The 17,680-nt window shown below is 40.2% G+C and overlaps 1 protein-coding gene, 1 long non-coding RNA gene and 1 pseudogene across 6 annotated transcripts in view; 2 read left to right on the top strand and 1 right to left on the bottom strand.

Moving 5' to 3' along the window:
- Positions 1–1,497: 1,497 nt before the first annotated feature.
- Positions 1,498–4,239, top strand: LOC131750310 (rab GTPase-activating protein 1-like pseudogene; annotated as a pseudogene).
- A 5,838-nt stretch (positions 4,240–10,077) lies between these two features.
- LOC131750927 (uncharacterized) lies at positions 10,078–16,965 on the bottom strand. Its single transcript, XR_010838895.1, has 3 exons — positions 15,546–16,965; positions 12,423–12,677; positions 10,078–11,247 (listed from the first exon to the last, which is right to left on the bottom strand). It is a non-coding gene; the product is annotated as an uncharacterized lncRNA (long non-coding RNA).
- The window catches only part of PAPSS2 (3'-phosphoadenosine 5'-phosphosulfate synthase 2), a 204,375-nt gene continuing 203,059 nt past the window's right edge, over positions 16,365–17,680 (top strand). For 3 of the 5 annotated variants that reach the window (XM_067025102.1, XM_067025103.1, XM_067025100.1), the window contains exon 1: positions 16,650–17,331. In XM_067025102.1, coding sequence (XP_066881203.1) covers positions 16,695–17,331 — 637 coding nt within the window. In that variant the 5' untranslated portion in view covers positions 16,650–16,694. Of the gene's footprint in view, positions 17,332–17,680 lie in introns of all 5 variants that reach the window. The other 2 variants (XM_059054001.2, XM_059054008.2) reach the window with 2 other exon arrangements.

Below are 17,680 nucleotides of genomic sequence, written 5' to 3'. Positions count from 1 at the left end.
TTTAAAAATTCAATGAGTTCTAATTTAACATGATTATTATAATTTTTTTACGATCAAATTGGCTCAACTTGGTTAAAAGGAACTCCCTTAAACTGGCCTGTTTGGCTTTTTTAGAGTTGCCTCTAATGATCCTGAGAACATTCTGACTTTCTCGAAAAAAACAAAACAAAACAGGAATTTCTGGATGCTTCCTGATTTTTTTCCTGCTGAAGGGCATGACATTAACTATCCTCAAAAATCTTGGTTTCCTCTAGAAGAAAATGACATTAGAGATCAAACTGTGGGCTCCAGAGTTATATTTACAAGCACTGGTGGTAAGCAAAAGTGCTGCTACTGTGGTTGCACTGGACTGCTTTCTGTGGTTCACAGTGGTAGTCTCAATTTAACACATTCTTTCGTACTTTACTTACTGCTGTATGGTTTCATCAATCACTAAGACTTTTCACATTAACACTTCTAAACAAAATAAAAGCCAGGAGTAGGATATCATTTTTCATCTCTCACACTGGCAAAGATTAAAAAGATTGATGATGCTCAGTGTTGGCCAGAGGGAAGGGAAACAAGACATTCCCATAAAGTGTTAGTGGTAGTGTAAACTGGTATAACACTCTTACAGAATAACTTGGTAACATCTATTGATGGTGAAACACCTGGTAACTTAGAAATTCCACTTTTAGAAATTTACCTTACACATAAACTCATATACAAGTATGTATGATTACTGCAACATTGCTTGAGGTAGTGTATAACAGGAAACCATCTAAAAGTCATCATGAGGACTTCCCTGGTGGCACAGTGGTTAAGAATCCGTCTGCCAATGCAGGGGACATGGATTCAAGCCCTGGTCCAGGAAGATCCCACATGCCACAGAACAACTAAGCTGGAGAGCCACAACTACTGAGCCTGCATGCCACAGCTACTGAAGCCCGTGCTCCACCAAAAGAGAAGACACTGCAGTGAGAAGCCTGTGCACCTCAACGAAGAGTAGCCCCCGCTCACCCCAAGTAGAGAAAGCCTGTGCACAGCAACAAAGACCCAACACAGCCCAAAAAATAAATAAATAAATAAATGTTATCATGGGGTGACTCATTAAATAATTATGGTACAACCATACAGTGAATGCTGTGGAACCATTAAAAAAAATCCTGTGTGTGTGTGTGTGTGTGTGTGTATGTGTACATAGATACGTATTTACACACATAGATATACATATGTTTGCATTCTAATAGCAAATGCCTGGGTATAGAAGAAATGATGGTTTTACCTTTGGAAATTTGAATAGGGGAAATTAGAGGAAGACTTTTACTCCTCACTTTATAATCTTTTATACTAATATTAAACTTTAAAAAATATTGTCAATTAAATACTGTCAAATTAAAACAAGGAATAGAAAAGAAGGTTGTGATTACAATGCAGCAACTTTCTAACAAAGAATTAGCTGCTGAAAGATGCTTTGGAATCTTATTAAGCCCAGGGTGAAATGTGAAGAACTGTGACATTTATTTACTGGATATGGAAGCCATGGGAAAGAGCTATGATGGGAGAGCTTATGTTATCACCGGCATGTGGAACACCAATGAACCAATATTTCTGGAACTTAATGAAGAAACTCCAAAAGATAAATGAGTGTATATGACTGTGGCAATTGATATGGTAGTCATGGAGGTGATGGAGCTTGTCTATTTTCACCTGGAGACAGCAGTACATGTGTACCCTGCAAATAAGTGATTTTGGCATTTTAGCAGAAAGACTTTCACGTAGACTTTTTTCATGAGGTTGAAACAGTCTGAGGGAAAAGGCCATACCAATGCTGGAAATGCAATAGATGAGGTGGTAAGTCTACAGCAAGAATCTGAGAAGGAGGAACGAATCACACTCCTACTAGCAGATGGGGTCCAGTGTCACCCTAGGAGGATGAAGCAGAAGAGAAGAGTGATAATGAACTCTCAAGTGGAACTGGTGATGTTCTAAGCATTGTCCTGAGAAGATCCTATATTCTTGGGGAGAATTGTTAGGAAGATGGCACAATAAACTTGGTGCATGACAGAAAGGGCTATCCACTGTGGTGAAGAGTGGTGTTCCTGAAGCATTGAGGGCAGAGGTATGGTAATTATTAGCAGGCTGCCATGACAACTAGGCAATGCTGGATAGATATCAATTTCTTATCACAATGGACTCAGCCCAGGAGAGTGTTATTACTAGAGATATATTCATCATACATTTCCTGTACATGATTACTTTAAAGATACCAGAGGAGATGGCCAGGAATCGCTCTACAAGATTTGCAAGGCCTACTCTGTCTATGACAAAGACACTGGGTACTGTCAAGGGCAGTCTTTTCTTGCTGCTATATCACAGCTGCATTTGCCAGATGAACAAGCATTCTGTGTTTTGGCGAAAAGCACGAATGCCTATGATTTATGAGACTTCTGCAAAAACAGCTTTGAAGACCTTCACTGCAAATTGTTATCAGCTGGAAAGACTAATGCAAGAGCAGTTACTGGACCTGCACGACCATTTTTCTAATCTGAACCTGGAAGCTCATATGTATGCATCTCACTCCTTTTACTGACAAGTTCCCACTCTGCATGGTCTTCCACATCATTGACTACACTTTGTGAGGGTTTGAACATAACCTTTCACGTAGCCTTGGCTCTCCTAAAGACCTCAAAGGAAGATCTTCCGCAAGCTGGTTCTGAAGGTACTTTACAGTTCTTCAGAGTTCAGCTTTCTAAAGTTATTCAGAGATACAAGGCAGAGGAAAATGCAAGAAGTCTAACGGAGCAGGCTTACAATATTAAGGTACCAACCAGGAAACTGAAGAAACATGAGAAGTAATATCCGAAAATGCAAGAGAGTCATCTGCAGCAGGAAGACCCAATGAATAGATACAAGTTTGTATATTTGCAGATAACTTCACCTTTTGCTTTTTTTTTTTTTTTTTTTTTTTTTTTTTTTTTTTTTTTTGCGATATGCGGGCCTCTCACTGTTGTGGCCTCTCCCGTTGCGGAGCACAGGCTCCGGACGCACAGGCCCAGCGGCCATGGCTCACGGGCTCAGTTGCTCTGCGGCATGTGGGATCTTCCCGGACCAGGGCACGAACCCGTGTCTCCTGCATCGGCAGGCGGATTCTCAACCACTGCGCCACCAGGGAAGCCCCACCTTTTGCTTTTATACTGGTAATCTTCATAAGCTGAGAGAAAGAAAGGGGAAAAAAGTAGCTATCAACTACTTTCAAAAAATGAGAAAAAGGAAAATGACAAAGTACTGTTTTAGCTGTGTACAGTCACATCTTAATCTACTCTATGCTTTTCCTTCATGGTATATTATACCCTTCAAGACTCCAAAGCAATGCAATGATTTAGTCAAAATATTTGGTTAAAAATACTAACCAGTTATATTTGTTCAACTCCATTGGTAACTGTGTAAAGTTGAGAGCACCCTAAATGTCCAATACTTAAATTTTAAAGCAATTTAAAATATTCATTGCCTCATACCACACCTCATGATGTTTGCATGATGCATAATAGTTATAAAAGTCTGTAGTACTTGGAAACATTAAGTTTTTACCAATTTGGAAAAGTTTTTAAACTTTGCCAAACAAGCAAAGCAGGCCTGATGGACTAAAAAATGAATTAGAAAGAAAAAACCTGAAATAGTAGAAAGAATTTTTAACACATTCCTTTTGCTGTTACTTTGCTTATATGTACTCTTTTTCATATATAATGAAAGCAAGGCATATCATTACAGTAGAAAAGCAAAAAGAATATAAAGTACACCATAATTCTACCTATCCACAAGTAGTAGAATTTACAACTTGGTGCTGCTTCTTTCCTAAACACACACTCTTTCTCTTCCCCTGAACACAACCATCTTTTATCCTAGAGTCTTGTCACTCCTGTCACCGGAGTTTTAATGTTATTAGTTTCTAAGCTCCAAAGCCTGAGGGAGGAAAAGGAAGGCTGAAGAATCCAAAAAAGAGCACAGTATAAAGAGGTAAAATGAATGAAATGAATGAATGAAATGAAAATTTTTACTTCACAATTTTGCCTTAGGTTAATTCTAAGGCCTAAAAACTACCACGTAGCCACTCAGTAACTGTCAAATAAATTAACAAATGTGTCAACAAGCAAAACTGGTTTAATACATATCTAGTTAATGTTCAATTTCTCATAAGGATGTCGTTTCTATCTTCAGGATAAAAATTCTAAACAGTTTTCAGCTCTTGACATTGGATAATGTGGGCACATATTTATCTCCTGCCTGACACCTTTCCTTTCTGACAAGTTTCTACTCTGCTGCATCACCGTATCTGAACCGACCACTCTGAGGTGACTTGCACCTTATCACTTTACACTTTCCTCACTTATTCTGTACTGTAACAGACATTTAATATTTTGTTTTATCCTATGTACTCCAGTTATTGCTCATGTGAAGAACAGATACCTTATCACTGGGATTTGGTCTGAGGGCAGAAACTCTATTACAGTAATTGGCCCAAACATTAAGAGTCTAGAAAGGCCTTAAAAAAAAAGCCATCCCTCATCTACATCCCAGATCATCAAATGCTTTTCTGCATTCTCCTTAAAATTTTTGAATTTCTTGGGCTTCCCTGGTGGCGCAGTGGTTGAGAGTCCGCCTGCCGATGCAGGGGACGCGGGTTGGTGCCCCAGTCCGGGAAGATCCCACATGCCGCGGAGCGTCTGGGCCCGTGAGCCATGGCCGCTGAGCCTGCGCGTCCGGAGCCTGTGCTCCGCAACGGGAGAGGCCACAGCAGTGAGAGGCCCGCGTACCACACACACACACACACACACACACACACACTTTGAATTTCTTAAAAAAGGTTTTATTGTATTCACGTGTAAAACAGAGGATAAATAAAAGTACCCCAAAATTAAGCACCACTGCTTCATACTTTAAAGAATGTCCTCTAGATCTCCTATTGTTTGCAAAATGTGTTTATGAAACAAATACTCCAGTTACATGAATAACAATTATTTTAAAACTTCAATAATACTGTGCCTAATGTACAATGTAGCAATGTTCATTATGAAGAGGTTTTAATACAGAGGAGAACATTCTTTTTTCCAGAAACTTTAAGAAAATGGATTCTTTTTCTTTTTTAACAAATTTTTGTTTATTTATTTATTTACTTTTGGCTGCATTGGATCTTCGTTGCTGCACGTGAGTTTCCTCTAATGTGGCGAGCAGGGGCTATTCTTCATTGCGGTACATGGGCTTCTCATCGCAGTGGCTTCTGTTGTTGTGGAGCACGGGCTCTAGGCACATGGGCTTCAGTAGTTGTGGCACGTGGGCTCAGTAGTTGTGGCTCAAGGGCTCTAGAGTGCAGGCTTAGTAGTTGTGGTGCACGGGGTTAGTTGCTCCACAGCATGTGGGATCTTCCTGGACCAGGGCTTGAACCCATGTCCCCTGCATTGGCAGGTGGATTCGTAACCACTGTGCCACCAGGGAAGCCCCCAAAATGGATTCTTTTTTAAAGAACATCTAAGGTTTCTGAATGTTTGACTTTCAAACACCCACTACAGATTTTAGGGGAAAAGCTTTCAGTATTTTTCCCTTGAGGATGATGTTACCTGGGAGTTCTTTATATATAGCCTTTATCATATTGAGAAAGTTCCCTTCTAGTTCTACTTTAATGAGTGTTTTATCATGAAGGAATGTTGGATTTTGTCAAATGCTTTTTCAACATCAGTTGAGATGGTCATGTGTTTCCCCTCCTTCATTCTATTTATGTGGTGAATTACACTGACTGATTTTGCGTGTTGAACTACACTTGCATTCTAGGATAAATCCCCCTTGGTCATGGTGTATAATCCTTTTAACATGCTGCTGAATTCTATTTGTTAGCATTTTATTGAGGAGTTTTGTATCTATCAATAGATTCACAAGAAAAACTGGTCTGTAGTCTGCTTTTCTTGTAGTGTCTTTTTGTCTGGCTTTGGTATTAGGACAATGTCAGCCTCATACAATGAGTTAAGAAGTATTCTTTCCTCTTCTATTTGTTCGAAGAATTTGAGAAGTAGTCATGTTAATTCTTTAAATGTTTGTAGAATTCACCGAATGGAGTCATCTGGTCCTAGGCTTTTCTGTGTTGGGATATTTTCTATTGCTAATCCAATCTTCTTACTTGTTATAGGTCTATTCAGATTTTCTATTTCTTCTTTAGTTTTGGTAGTTTGTGTATTTCTAGGAATTTGTCCATTTCATCCAGGTTATCTAATTTATTGGCATATAGAGTTCATAGTATTCCCTTACAATGCTTTTTATTCCTGTAAGGTCAGTAGTAATGTTCCCTCTTTAATTTCTGATTTTAGTAATTTGAGTATTCTTTTTTTTTCTTAATCTTTAGGTTTCTCAATTTGTTGATTTTTTTCAAAGAATCAATTTTTGGTTTCATTGATTCTCTCTATTGTTTTTCTATTCTCTACTTCATTTATTTCTACTCTAATTCTTATTATTTCTTTCCTCTTTAATGGCTCTGAACTCAATTGAATACAATATATTAAGGAATTAATTTTTCTCCCAAATGCCTAAAATGCAAGAATAATTAACAACCTCTGAGTCATCAGGCAAAGAGCAGCCTATTTGTTAGATTTACTGTTTAAATCCATGTTAAGAGTTCTCATATAATTCACAGTAGAATATTACTATGTCTTTACAAAGATGTTTAGAAAAGGGCAAAGGTCATGGGGGAGAACTACCATAGATTGAATGTTAAGGTTATCTTCTGGTTTATGAGACTTGTGCCAGGCTGAAAGAGAGCAATACCATGGACCTCTTGAATGTTTACAGGAAAAATTAAAATCAAGCTTCTCATTTTTAGATCATCATGTCATCATGAGACACATCAGAACTTAGGTCTGTTTCTGAAGAAGACAAGCATGACAAGAACCCTGTGATATCCCATGAACACTGACTTCTCCCCTGGTGAGAAGAACATTAGTATAATGTGGGTTTCACAACTCTCCCCAAAGATATGGCTCTTATGTCCCTAAGACTGGCTTTCTAAGGGTCTGTTCAGAATAATTGCCTTCTGCCATGTATGACAAACCCACAGCTAACATCATTCTCAACAGTGAAAATCTGAAAGCATTTCATCTAATATCAGGAACAAGAAAAGGATATCCAATCTCACCACTTTTATTCAACATAGATTTGGAAGTCCTAGCTACAGCAATCAGAGAAGAAAAAGAAATAAAAGGAATACAAATTGGAAGAGAAGAAGTAAAACTGTCACTGATGACATGATACTTTACATAGAAAATCATAAAGATTCTACCAGAAAACTACTAGAGCTCATCAATGAATTCGGTAAAGTTGCAGGATACAAAGTTAATGCACAGAAATCTCTTGCATTCCTAAACACTAACAATGAAATATCAGAAAGAGAAATTAAGGAAACAATCCCATTTACCATTGCATCAAAAAGAATAAAATACCTAGGAATAAATCTATCTAAGTAGGTAAAAGACCTGTACTCTGAAAACTATAAGACGCTGATGAAAGAAATCAAAGATGACACAAACAGATGGAAAGATATACCACGTTCTTGGATTGAAAGAATCAATACTGTCAAAATGACTATACTACCCAAGGCAATCTACAGATTCAATGCAACCCCTATCAAATTATCAATGGCATTTTTCACAGAACTAGAAAAAATTTTAAATTTGTATGGAAACACAAAAGACTCTACATAGCCAAAGCAATCCTGAGAAAGAAAAACAATGCTGGAGGAATCAGGTTCCCTGACTTCAGCTGCAGTAATCAAAACAGTATGGTACTGGCACACACAAAAAAAGAAATATAGATCAATGGAACAGGATAGAAAGCCCAGAAATAAACCCATGCCTCTATGGTCAGTTAATCCTGTTCCTGGACATATATTCAGAGAAATCCATAATTCAAAAAGATACATACACCCCAATGTTCATTGCAGCACTATTCACAATAGCCAAAACATGGAAGTAACCTAAATGTCCATCGACAGAGGAATGGATAAAGAAGTTGTGTATACATACACAATAGAATACTACTCAGCCATAAAAAAGAATGAAATAATGCCATTTGCAGCAACATGGATGGACCTGGGGATTATCATACTAAGTGAAGTAAGTCAGACAGAGAAAGACAAATATCATATGATATCACTTATATGTAGAACCTAATAAAAAGATGATACAAATTAACTTATTTACAAAACAGAAACAGACTCACAGATCTCGAAACCAAGCTTACGGTTACCAAAGGGGAAATGTGGAGGCAAGGGATAAATTAGGAGTTTGGGATTAACATATACACACTAAGATGTATAAAACAGGTAATCAACAAGGACCTATTGTATAGCACAGGGAACTCTACTCAATAACCTGTAGTAGCCTATGTAGGAAAAGAATCTGAAAAAGAATGGATATATGTATATGTAAAACTGAATTGCTTTGCTGTACACCTGAAACAGAACACTGTAAGTCAACTATACTCCAATATAAAATAGAAATTAAATTTAAAAATTAAAAAATAATAAAGGTTAGAATACCACCACCACCCAAAAAAGAATAGTTGCCTTCTCTCTGTTTTCATTTGCATCTCCTGCTTAGCTTATACTTCATCTTACCTGACCAGGATCACCTCCATCACCAGATATGTCATTCTACCCAACTACTTCCTACTCTTCCCAGTGCTTTCTATGCTTTATTAACTATGATCACTCAGAATGAGAATCCAAAGTAATATCTAAAGGGTTGGAATCAGAAAATCACCACCTGTGATTTTCTGTTTTTCTCAGATGATTTAAGCATAATCAAGAAAAGCAGGAAAGGACATCCTAAGTGGTTAAGTGGGGTTAATAGGTACTTACCCCAATTGGCTTTCTACAGAAAATAATGAAACATTGGTTTAAACAGTAAAAGCATTTATTACTTGAGATGACAGGAAACCGATAGTAGGTATACTCCAGGTTTAATCCATCAGCTCATTAGGATTATCAAGGATTCAGGGTCTTTTCATTTTCTGCTGTGTGATCTCATTGTGTTAGCTTTGTTTTCAAGCTGGCTCCTCTCTGGTTGCAAGATGGCTGCAGCATATCTAGTCATCACATTTAGACATGCTAGTGTCCAGGGCAGCTGTCTCCTTGTGTGTATCTCTCATTTTAAGAATAAAGTTTTTTAATATTATATTTTAAATTACTGACATCTTTTTGTTGTTGAACTCTTTCATCTTTCCAAACCATCAGTAGCATCTATTAAAAACAAAATATCTGTGTAAAATAATTTATTTTAATAACATTCATGGAATAGTTGCCAAGTGAGGTGGGGATTTTTAGGGGTGGGGTAGGGGGTGGGGTGTATAGGCTAGTGGAAGGTGAGAAGCTGCTGGGGCTTAAGTCCAGTAGGAACAGAAATTTAAAGCCAGGAGCAAAAGTTTTGGGCCAGGATTTCTTGGCTTTTTTTTTTTTTTTTTTTTTTGGCCTCCTTACTTTTTTTTTAGAATTTTTAAAAAATTTTATTTATTTATTTATATTTTTGGCTGGGTTGGGTCTTTGTTGCTGTGTGCAGGCTTTCTCCAGTTGCGGCGAGAAGGGGCTACTCCTTGTTGTGGGGCCCAGGCTTCTCACTGCGGTGGCTTCTCTTGTTGCAGAGCATGGGCTTTAGGCACGCAGGCTCAGTAGTTGTGGTGCACGGGCTTAGTTGCTCTGCAACATGTGGGATCTTCCCGGACCAGGGATCAAATCCATGTCCCGTGCATTGGCAGGCAGATTCTTAACTACTGTGCCACCAGGGAAGTCCCCACTATGGTAATTTTGATGTTCCACAGGAGAAACGGTTTCAGCAGGTCAGGAATCTGGGCATGGCTTATCTGGGTCCTCCAGCTCAGGGTCTCTCATGAGGTTGCAAACAAATGTCCCCAAATCTGCAGTTCTCTCAAGGCCCAACTGGGGCAGGGGGCCCTTCCCAGCTCACCCACATGGTTGATGGTGGGATTTGATTCCTTACTGGATGTTGGATTGAGGACCTCAGTTTGTCCCTGGTTGTTGGCTGGAGGGCCATGCTTAGTTCCTTGATTTATAAACCATAAAATTTTCAAAGTTTATCCACGTTGCAGCATGTACTTTGCTCCTTTTTGTGGCTGAATGGTATTCCAATTGTATGGCCATATCACATTTTATTCATTCATCAGTTGGCTATCTGGATTGTTTCCTTTTGACTATTGTGAATAGTGCTGCTATGAACTTTTATGTACAAGTTTTGTTTGAATATCTGTTTTCAATTCTTTTGGATGTATACCTGCTAGTGTTGGAGGGTCTCCACAGAGGCGGGGGTTGGCTGTGGCCCACCGAGGGGACAAGGACACTGGCAGCAGAAGTTCCGGAAAGCACTCCCTGGCGTGAGCCCTCCTGAGCCCTCCCAGAGTCTGCCATAAGCTCCACCAAAAAGCTGTAGCCTTCAGTGCTTGGGTGCCCAGGCCAAACAATCAACCTGCCTCCTTACTTCTAAAAGATTTATATTCTGTAATTTACCTTGGTTAAGCTTTCTTAATCTCATATTCTAAAATGTCTCATTTAATCAATAACAAGTACTGTACTACCTTCAAAATATACATTAAGCATTTCATTCACTGAATACTATCTCCTTTCCTTCCAGAATATTTTACTGTGCCAAATGCAATATTCCTCTGACTCAACAGAATCTCCAATCCATTGACAGCTGACTGTTCATTGCCCCATCATTTGTCTCTTTCCTAGAACCAAAAACCTTTCCCAGAAACTTTTCAGGAGACTGACCCTCATATCTTAGTGGACAGAACTGAATCACATGCTCTTTCCTAAACTAAAACGTTAAGAAAAATAGAGTTACCGGGATTGGGTTAAACCAATCAGGATTTTTTTCCTCAGGTGGGGATAGAGTGATCTTCCTGAGAGGTGAATACTTATACATTGATTCCAAGGAAACAGGGGGACTAAATGCTGAGTGGTTAGCCAATAGTAAGTGCTATAGCACTGTGTGTAAAATTTATCTTTTAGCCTCAGCTACAAGTGACACTTTTTGTAGTCACTGCTCATTTGTCATGAATAGGGTAGGCATTAAAGATAGCTCTGTTTCCGTCAATCACATTCTAGAACTGGTTCTACTAAATACTTGGATGACTTTAGGTAAGGCATCTACTAACCTCTTGATTTCCACACCCACAATGTGATATAAATGCTGCTCTTCATATATCATGGGATAGCTGGGAAAATAAAATAATTATACTGCATAAATGCAAAGCAATATTATTTTAGCTTCCCATACTGCCTGTTTGTTCTATTTTCATTTATTCATTCATTTGTATACCCTTTCAACAAATAGTTGTTGACAGTATACTTCATGTAAGACATGGAATAAATATTTGGGAATCAAAAACGTTTTCACCATGGTCCTTGCATCTAAGGTATTAACCAATGAATGATTTAGCAGCAACTGCTTTCTCCTGGAGTACAGAATCAGGCAAGTGTAAAATGCCTTACAAGGCAGTGTAAGATGTAAGACAAGAAAGGTAAAGTGGGGTAATGAGGTGTGTTGCTTCTGGAAACATAAAGGTAGCTTCAATTGTAGTGTGATCTACCCTATTTACTAAAGTAGCTGCAACCAAGTGTGTGAGTCCAGAGGTGCCTACATTGCTTTTCTAGCTTAGGTATTATTGCCTTTTAATATTTACTGATATATAACACAAGCAAAGCAACAAGATGGGTTTATCCTAGAACAAAACAGTGAACAAAAACTAAAAGAAGATTGGTTCCTGCATGGACTAGTGAGACAACATGAAATTGCCATTAATGAACTAAGTAAAAAATTGCCTTCCTGATGAACTAATAAACTTGTGTTCTGAAAGTTCTCCATTATTTGGAATGATAAGAAAACACTCATGGCTTTAAAGTCAGCCAACCAATTGTCTAAAAGATCCAACAGATCAAAAATATTTTTCAATTTTGGAAAACTAACATTTCAGAAAAAAAATAAGATGTTAAAACACAATTGCTATCATCTATGCTTGTTCTTGAAAAATATAGGGGAGAAGAGAGATTTTTACCAGGATTTGGAAAATATTATTTATTTCTGTAACAGGACAACAATATATTTTGGATGGAGGGGACTTCTGGAGGAAATTATGTTTCTGAGCAATAGTGCCAGCTTGTTGAAAGTCATTATAGAAAGCATAGAAAGCATATTGGTAATTTAAATTTACCATAATTTTCTATCTCGTTTCTCAAATAGTTCTGTGGATTTAGAACCAACATTTGATGTGAGGGAAGAATTCCCAACATCAAAATCCTAGTATTTGTCAGAACACTAGAAAAGAAGCTTTGTCACTGCAAAATAACTTCCTTAGCAGGGTATAATAGAGAATGTAAAACAGCAGGTCACCTCCATTGTTGTTGTGTGGTTCCGTGAAGTTCTATTCATCAACTGAAACACAACTTAAACAATTCAGGTTAGCTTTGATATGCTGGGGAACCATACAGTGGTCAGCTTCTTTGGAGCAAAGCTGTCTTGCAGTCTGCGGAGCTTGTGATCTATGCAGCCTCCACATTCAAGCAAGGTTGATGGGACTGCCGTTGAAGCATGGATCACTCCAGTTCTGTCCATACACATGGACCCCTCCTCTGTTGGCTTCTTCTACTGCAGTAAAAAACAAGTAAGCACTGAATCATTAACTGACAAAGAAAGATGAAACAGCAGGGCACTGAGATACTAGAGATAAAACCTTCTTGGCATAGGCACAAAGATAGCTGCTTAATGTAGTTGTGAGATAATAGATATCTATGAAGAGCTGGCCATTTGTCAGTTTACTTGATTAAAAGAGAAGTGATAATAAGAAACATTTTAATTCTTTTTACTAAAAGTAACTGATACTTATTTGGGGCCAGTAACTATATAAAGCATTTATGTTAACTGTTTCATTTAATCTGCTGGACAATCCCATGACATAGGTATCTTCCTCACTACAGAAAACAATTGAGGCAAAGAGTTTAACTTGTATAAAATCTCACAGATATTAAGTGATGAAGCTGGAATTTTAAAAGCCAGGAATTCTAACTTTAGAAACCATGTTCTTAGTATTTTCTATCCTTTCATAGAGAGCCTACCCTTTTTCTCACAGATATTAAGTGAAGCTGTAATTTTAAAAGCCAGGAATTCTAACTTCAGAAACCATGTTCTTAATATTTTCTATCCTTTCAGAGACAGCCTACCCTTTTCCTCATAGAATTTAGCTTTTTCCTTTCTTTATCGTTACTTCACCAGGAGGCCATCTTCTGTAATAACGTCTTTAAAAGTCTAGTAGATAGCTGTAACTTAAAATGCTATGTATGTCATCATGCAATCTTAAGAGTAGAATGACTTTACCATTTTTAAAGTCCTATCAATAATCTGACAAAAATAACCTACCCTATTCTTTAATAGATTGATTAGAAAAGAAGTTCTACTTAAGACAAATTAGAAAAATGTAGAACTGAGTTCAGTTTTCTTTTCCACTCTGAAAGACACAACAGATAATGTTTACTTCTGGATAAAACTGCACAACCATTAGCAATCCAAATATTCCATTCTCAGTTGGATCCTCAGGGCTGAGCATCCAAACTTCTACTTTTTTCTCCTTTTCTCTCAATTGCAAATCTAAGCCATTTCTACATTCCATGGGACTTAATTCCCATTCCTCAATCTCTTCAGACAATCTTGCTGCCTATGTCACAGAAGAAAGTGAGGCCACTAGGCCTGAAATCCATGAATTCTCTGCCTCTAGACCAACAAATTTATCCACATGTGAATCCATCCTTTCAATCCTCCTTCAGAAGATAAAGTCTCCTCTCCTTCTGGTCCAAATCAAATTCTCTGTGCTCTTGGTTCCACCCTCTTCCATCTCTTCAAGAGTTGAACTATTAATTTTCCATTCTATCTCTTGTGTTGTGGTAGATTTGTCAAATACATTGCTGCCATGCCCACAGCCTCTTATAAGGGAAGGGAAACCACCCAGTCTTTGCAAAGGGGCAGCCATGTTTTGTACCATACAAATTCTTGTGTACTAACTGACTGGACAAGGTGGGCATCTATTTCCAAGCGCAGCCAATTTACAGGCTGGTAGAGAATTAATACATGGCCTGGTATGAAAACTTTTCAAAGGTGCTCACTGCTTTAAGAATGAGAGACCCATCTTAAGTGAGATGAGTGGATTTTTATTATTAGAAAAGTTATGAAATGATCTTTGATGCATGTCTTGCCTGTGAAAGTCATTCATTTTAAGGTGGAAGTAAGTTTACACTGTATGGTTGCTAGAGACCTAAGCATCTCAGTACAGAAATAATAACAACATTGAACATTATGATAAAAATATCACTATCACTCATAGCAGCCTATTATACTGGGTTTAATCATCTCTGATTCTCACAAAAATCCTGCAATGTAGGTTCTAATATGCCTATTTTCAGATAAAGAAACCAAGGCTCAGAGAACTTGGGTAGGTTTCCAAGGTTAATGTGTCACTGAGCTGTAGTCTGGATCCAAAGCTTATGAGCTCTTTCTCCTTTTTATGCTGCTTTTTCCTAGCCAAAAACATGAAGGCATTGATTAATTTTATCATTTGTCATCTTGGCTTGACACCAAAGATGATTAGAGTTGGTTTACATAAGTATATAACCAGCATAAATTAATGAGTAATTAGAGGAAGAAAAATAAAATCAAGCTAGGGGCAAATTTAGTGTTTTGTAAATAGTTAGGCAGGGTCTCTAAAGATTGTTCCATTAGGAAGGAGTGATGCCGTTAGGAAGACTTGGTAGCTCCTGAGGACTCAAAAGATTGGGCATGAGAGGTGATCATTATTAAATACATATACTAAGTAAAATATAGTGAGATGCATCTAGCACAAATGCTTGCTGAATGAACTTAGAAATATTACCAAGCACCTCAGCCTATAAAATATAAGGTTAGGAAGTCCATAAAGGGGGAGGGGGGAGAGACAAATTGAGAGATTGGGATTGACATATACACACTACTACACTGTATATTGTGTATATATAATAGATAAAAAATAAGGACCTATTGTATAGCACAGAGAATTCTACCCAGTACTCTAATGGCCTATATGGGAAAAAAATCTAAAAAAGAGTGGATATATGTGTAACTGCATCACTGTGCTATACACCTGAAAGTAACACAACATTGTACATCAACTCTACTCCAATAAAAATTTTTTAAAAGGAAGTTCATACAGAGCAGATATTCATTAAATATTGATTTGAGCAAAGTTCTGTGACAATATCACTGAGCATGACTATTCAGGCAATGACATTCCACAAAATGGCATACCAAAAAAGAACATATTCTAAAGATGGCTACCTGCCACAGAACAGCTTAAAATTCGCAGCATTCAAGTCGGACTCTATTCTTGATTTTACACCATTTTCTTCACTGGGTTAACATTAAGAGGTTTACCTCTCTGGACCGGAGGGGCACTTTTAAGGAGAAAAGGAGTAAAGATGGAGACGGACTTACCAAGAGCAATTTAATGGTGTCTTTGAAGGAAAAAGCTACACTTAACAAAAACATGGCCCAAACTTCCTTCAATCTGGATCACCGTATGACTTCTTTAATACTTATTCTTTTCCCAGCTGGCATATAAACTAGGGTTCAAGTGGAGAAACCAAGGTATTCTTCAGATTTATGATTTGGGGGGGTGTGAGATTCTGAGCAATAACCTACGAAAAAACGTAGGGGCTGATTTGAATATGTCATTACGTGGGAGGAGAGTTTGGACTCGGAGTGGCGGTAAATACACACCTTGTTTGCTTCACACAGATCAGCTCATACTTATAATGGCGTAAATCTGTTGGGCCACGATTCAATGCGCCCGAGTTAGCAGGATTGCTGTCTCTACTGTCTAAGCCTTCGGTATCAACAAGCACAGTTCTTCTGGGGTGCTGTCCCCGATGTCAGCTTTGCTGGTCCAGGTCAAAATACTACCAAAGGCTCAGGAATTAAATTTCCTGGAGAACTGAGCCTCTTTCCAGGTTCGCCTCTGCCTTGCTGTATAGGGATTAATTTCAAACTCTAATGGGGGAGTAAAGCTTGGGCTCCTGGAGGCATGCCGGGCCCGGGCCCTGGGGTTTGCATTTTCAGTCACTGCCTCAGGTGGATTTGATGCAGTTGGTTCAAACTACATTTTGAAAAACAGAGTAGAATGGGGTATGGATGATGATACAGGAGTCAGCTCTTCAAAGGTATTCTGTTTTGGCAGCTTTGGAGACTTAAGGCTGAGTCCGGGCTTATTCACACCCTAGAGAATTTAAACAGCTGGGGAGTCGTTGAGTCAGCCCCTGAGGCGCCGTCAGCTACGAGGAAACTCGCCCATGCTCGGGGGCCAGGCGACGCCGGCTCCACCTAAGCCACAGGTCTCCAAAGCTCCTCGAGGATTTCTACCGGCTTCACCTGAGCCACAGGGCCGCCGGGCTCCTCGGAGTGTCTAACCCGCATTCTCGTTGCTCCGGCAGCAGCGGTCGCGTCCTCACAGCAGGAGAGCGGGTACGCGCAGTGACTCCCGGGGAAGCACCGGCCGGAAGCACCCTCCGGACCCGCCCCCTGCCCACCGGAGCCGGAAGCCGTCGACCGAGCTGGTATGTTGCCCTCCGCGGGCTGCAGTGCATCATGCTCCGTGGCCCCAGCCGCATCTTCAGGGTCTCCGTGGCACCCGTCGCGGCCCTGGCTGTGGCGCTGGTCTCGTCGCTCTCTCGCTGCTCCCTCTTGGAGCCGGAGGACCGTGTAGTCTCGCCGCTCAGCCCCTACTTCGGCACCAAGACTCGTTACGAGGATGCCAACCCTGGGCTGCTGCCGGACCCCGAGGCGCCACGGCGGGACCCACAGCTGTTGGAGGAGACCTGCACCCCGGTGCAGCTGGTCGCCCTCATCCGCCACGGCACCCGCTACCCGACCACCAAACAGATCCGCAAGCTGCGGCAGCTGCACGGACTGCTGCAGGCCCGCGGGCCGGGTTATGACCGGACCCGCGCTGCCGGCGGCGGCGACCTGGGCGCTGCGCTGGCCGACTGGCCGCTGTGGTACGCGGACTGGATGGACGGGCAGCTGGTGGAGAAGGGGCGGCAGGACATGCGACAGCTGGCCCTGCGCCTGGCCTCCCTTTTCCCGGTCCTCTTCAGCCGAGAGAACTGCGGCCGCCTGCAGCTAGTCACCAGCTCCAAGCACCGCTGCGTGGACAGCGGCGCCGCCTTCCTGCAGGGACTGTGGCAACACTATCACCCTGGGTTACCTCCGCCCGACGTCGCAGGTGACCACCCCGGGCCGCCCGGCCAGTGCCCTGCGTCGGTCCTCCCCCAGATCCCGGACTTCCCCGATCCCAGCCTCTCCTACTTCCTTCTGTCCCCAGCCCCCCATCCCATGGGATGTTCAGGACTTGGCTCTCTCCCTTATCCTCGTACATAATGTTCATTTATTCATTTATCAGGGATGAGTTTGGCACCTTCTACGTGCAAGACGCTTTGGTAGACGTTGGGGGATCCAGTAGGAAGGGAGACAGGCCAGGGCAGTTTTTGATCACCCATTCCCCAAATGAATTTCTTCCTCTGAGCACCAACCCCTCTCCCCTTCCTCCCTCTCTGGCGACTAGTTCTACAGTT

Source organism: Kogia breviceps, chromosome 2, assembly GCF_026419965.1.
Source record: "Kogia breviceps isolate mKogBre1 chromosome 2, mKogBre1 haplotype 1, whole genome shotgun sequence".
NCBI lineage: Eukaryota > Metazoa > Chordata > Mammalia > Artiodactyla > Physeteridae > Kogia > Kogia breviceps.
This window is presented reverse-complemented; position numbering and strand designations above follow the sequence as displayed.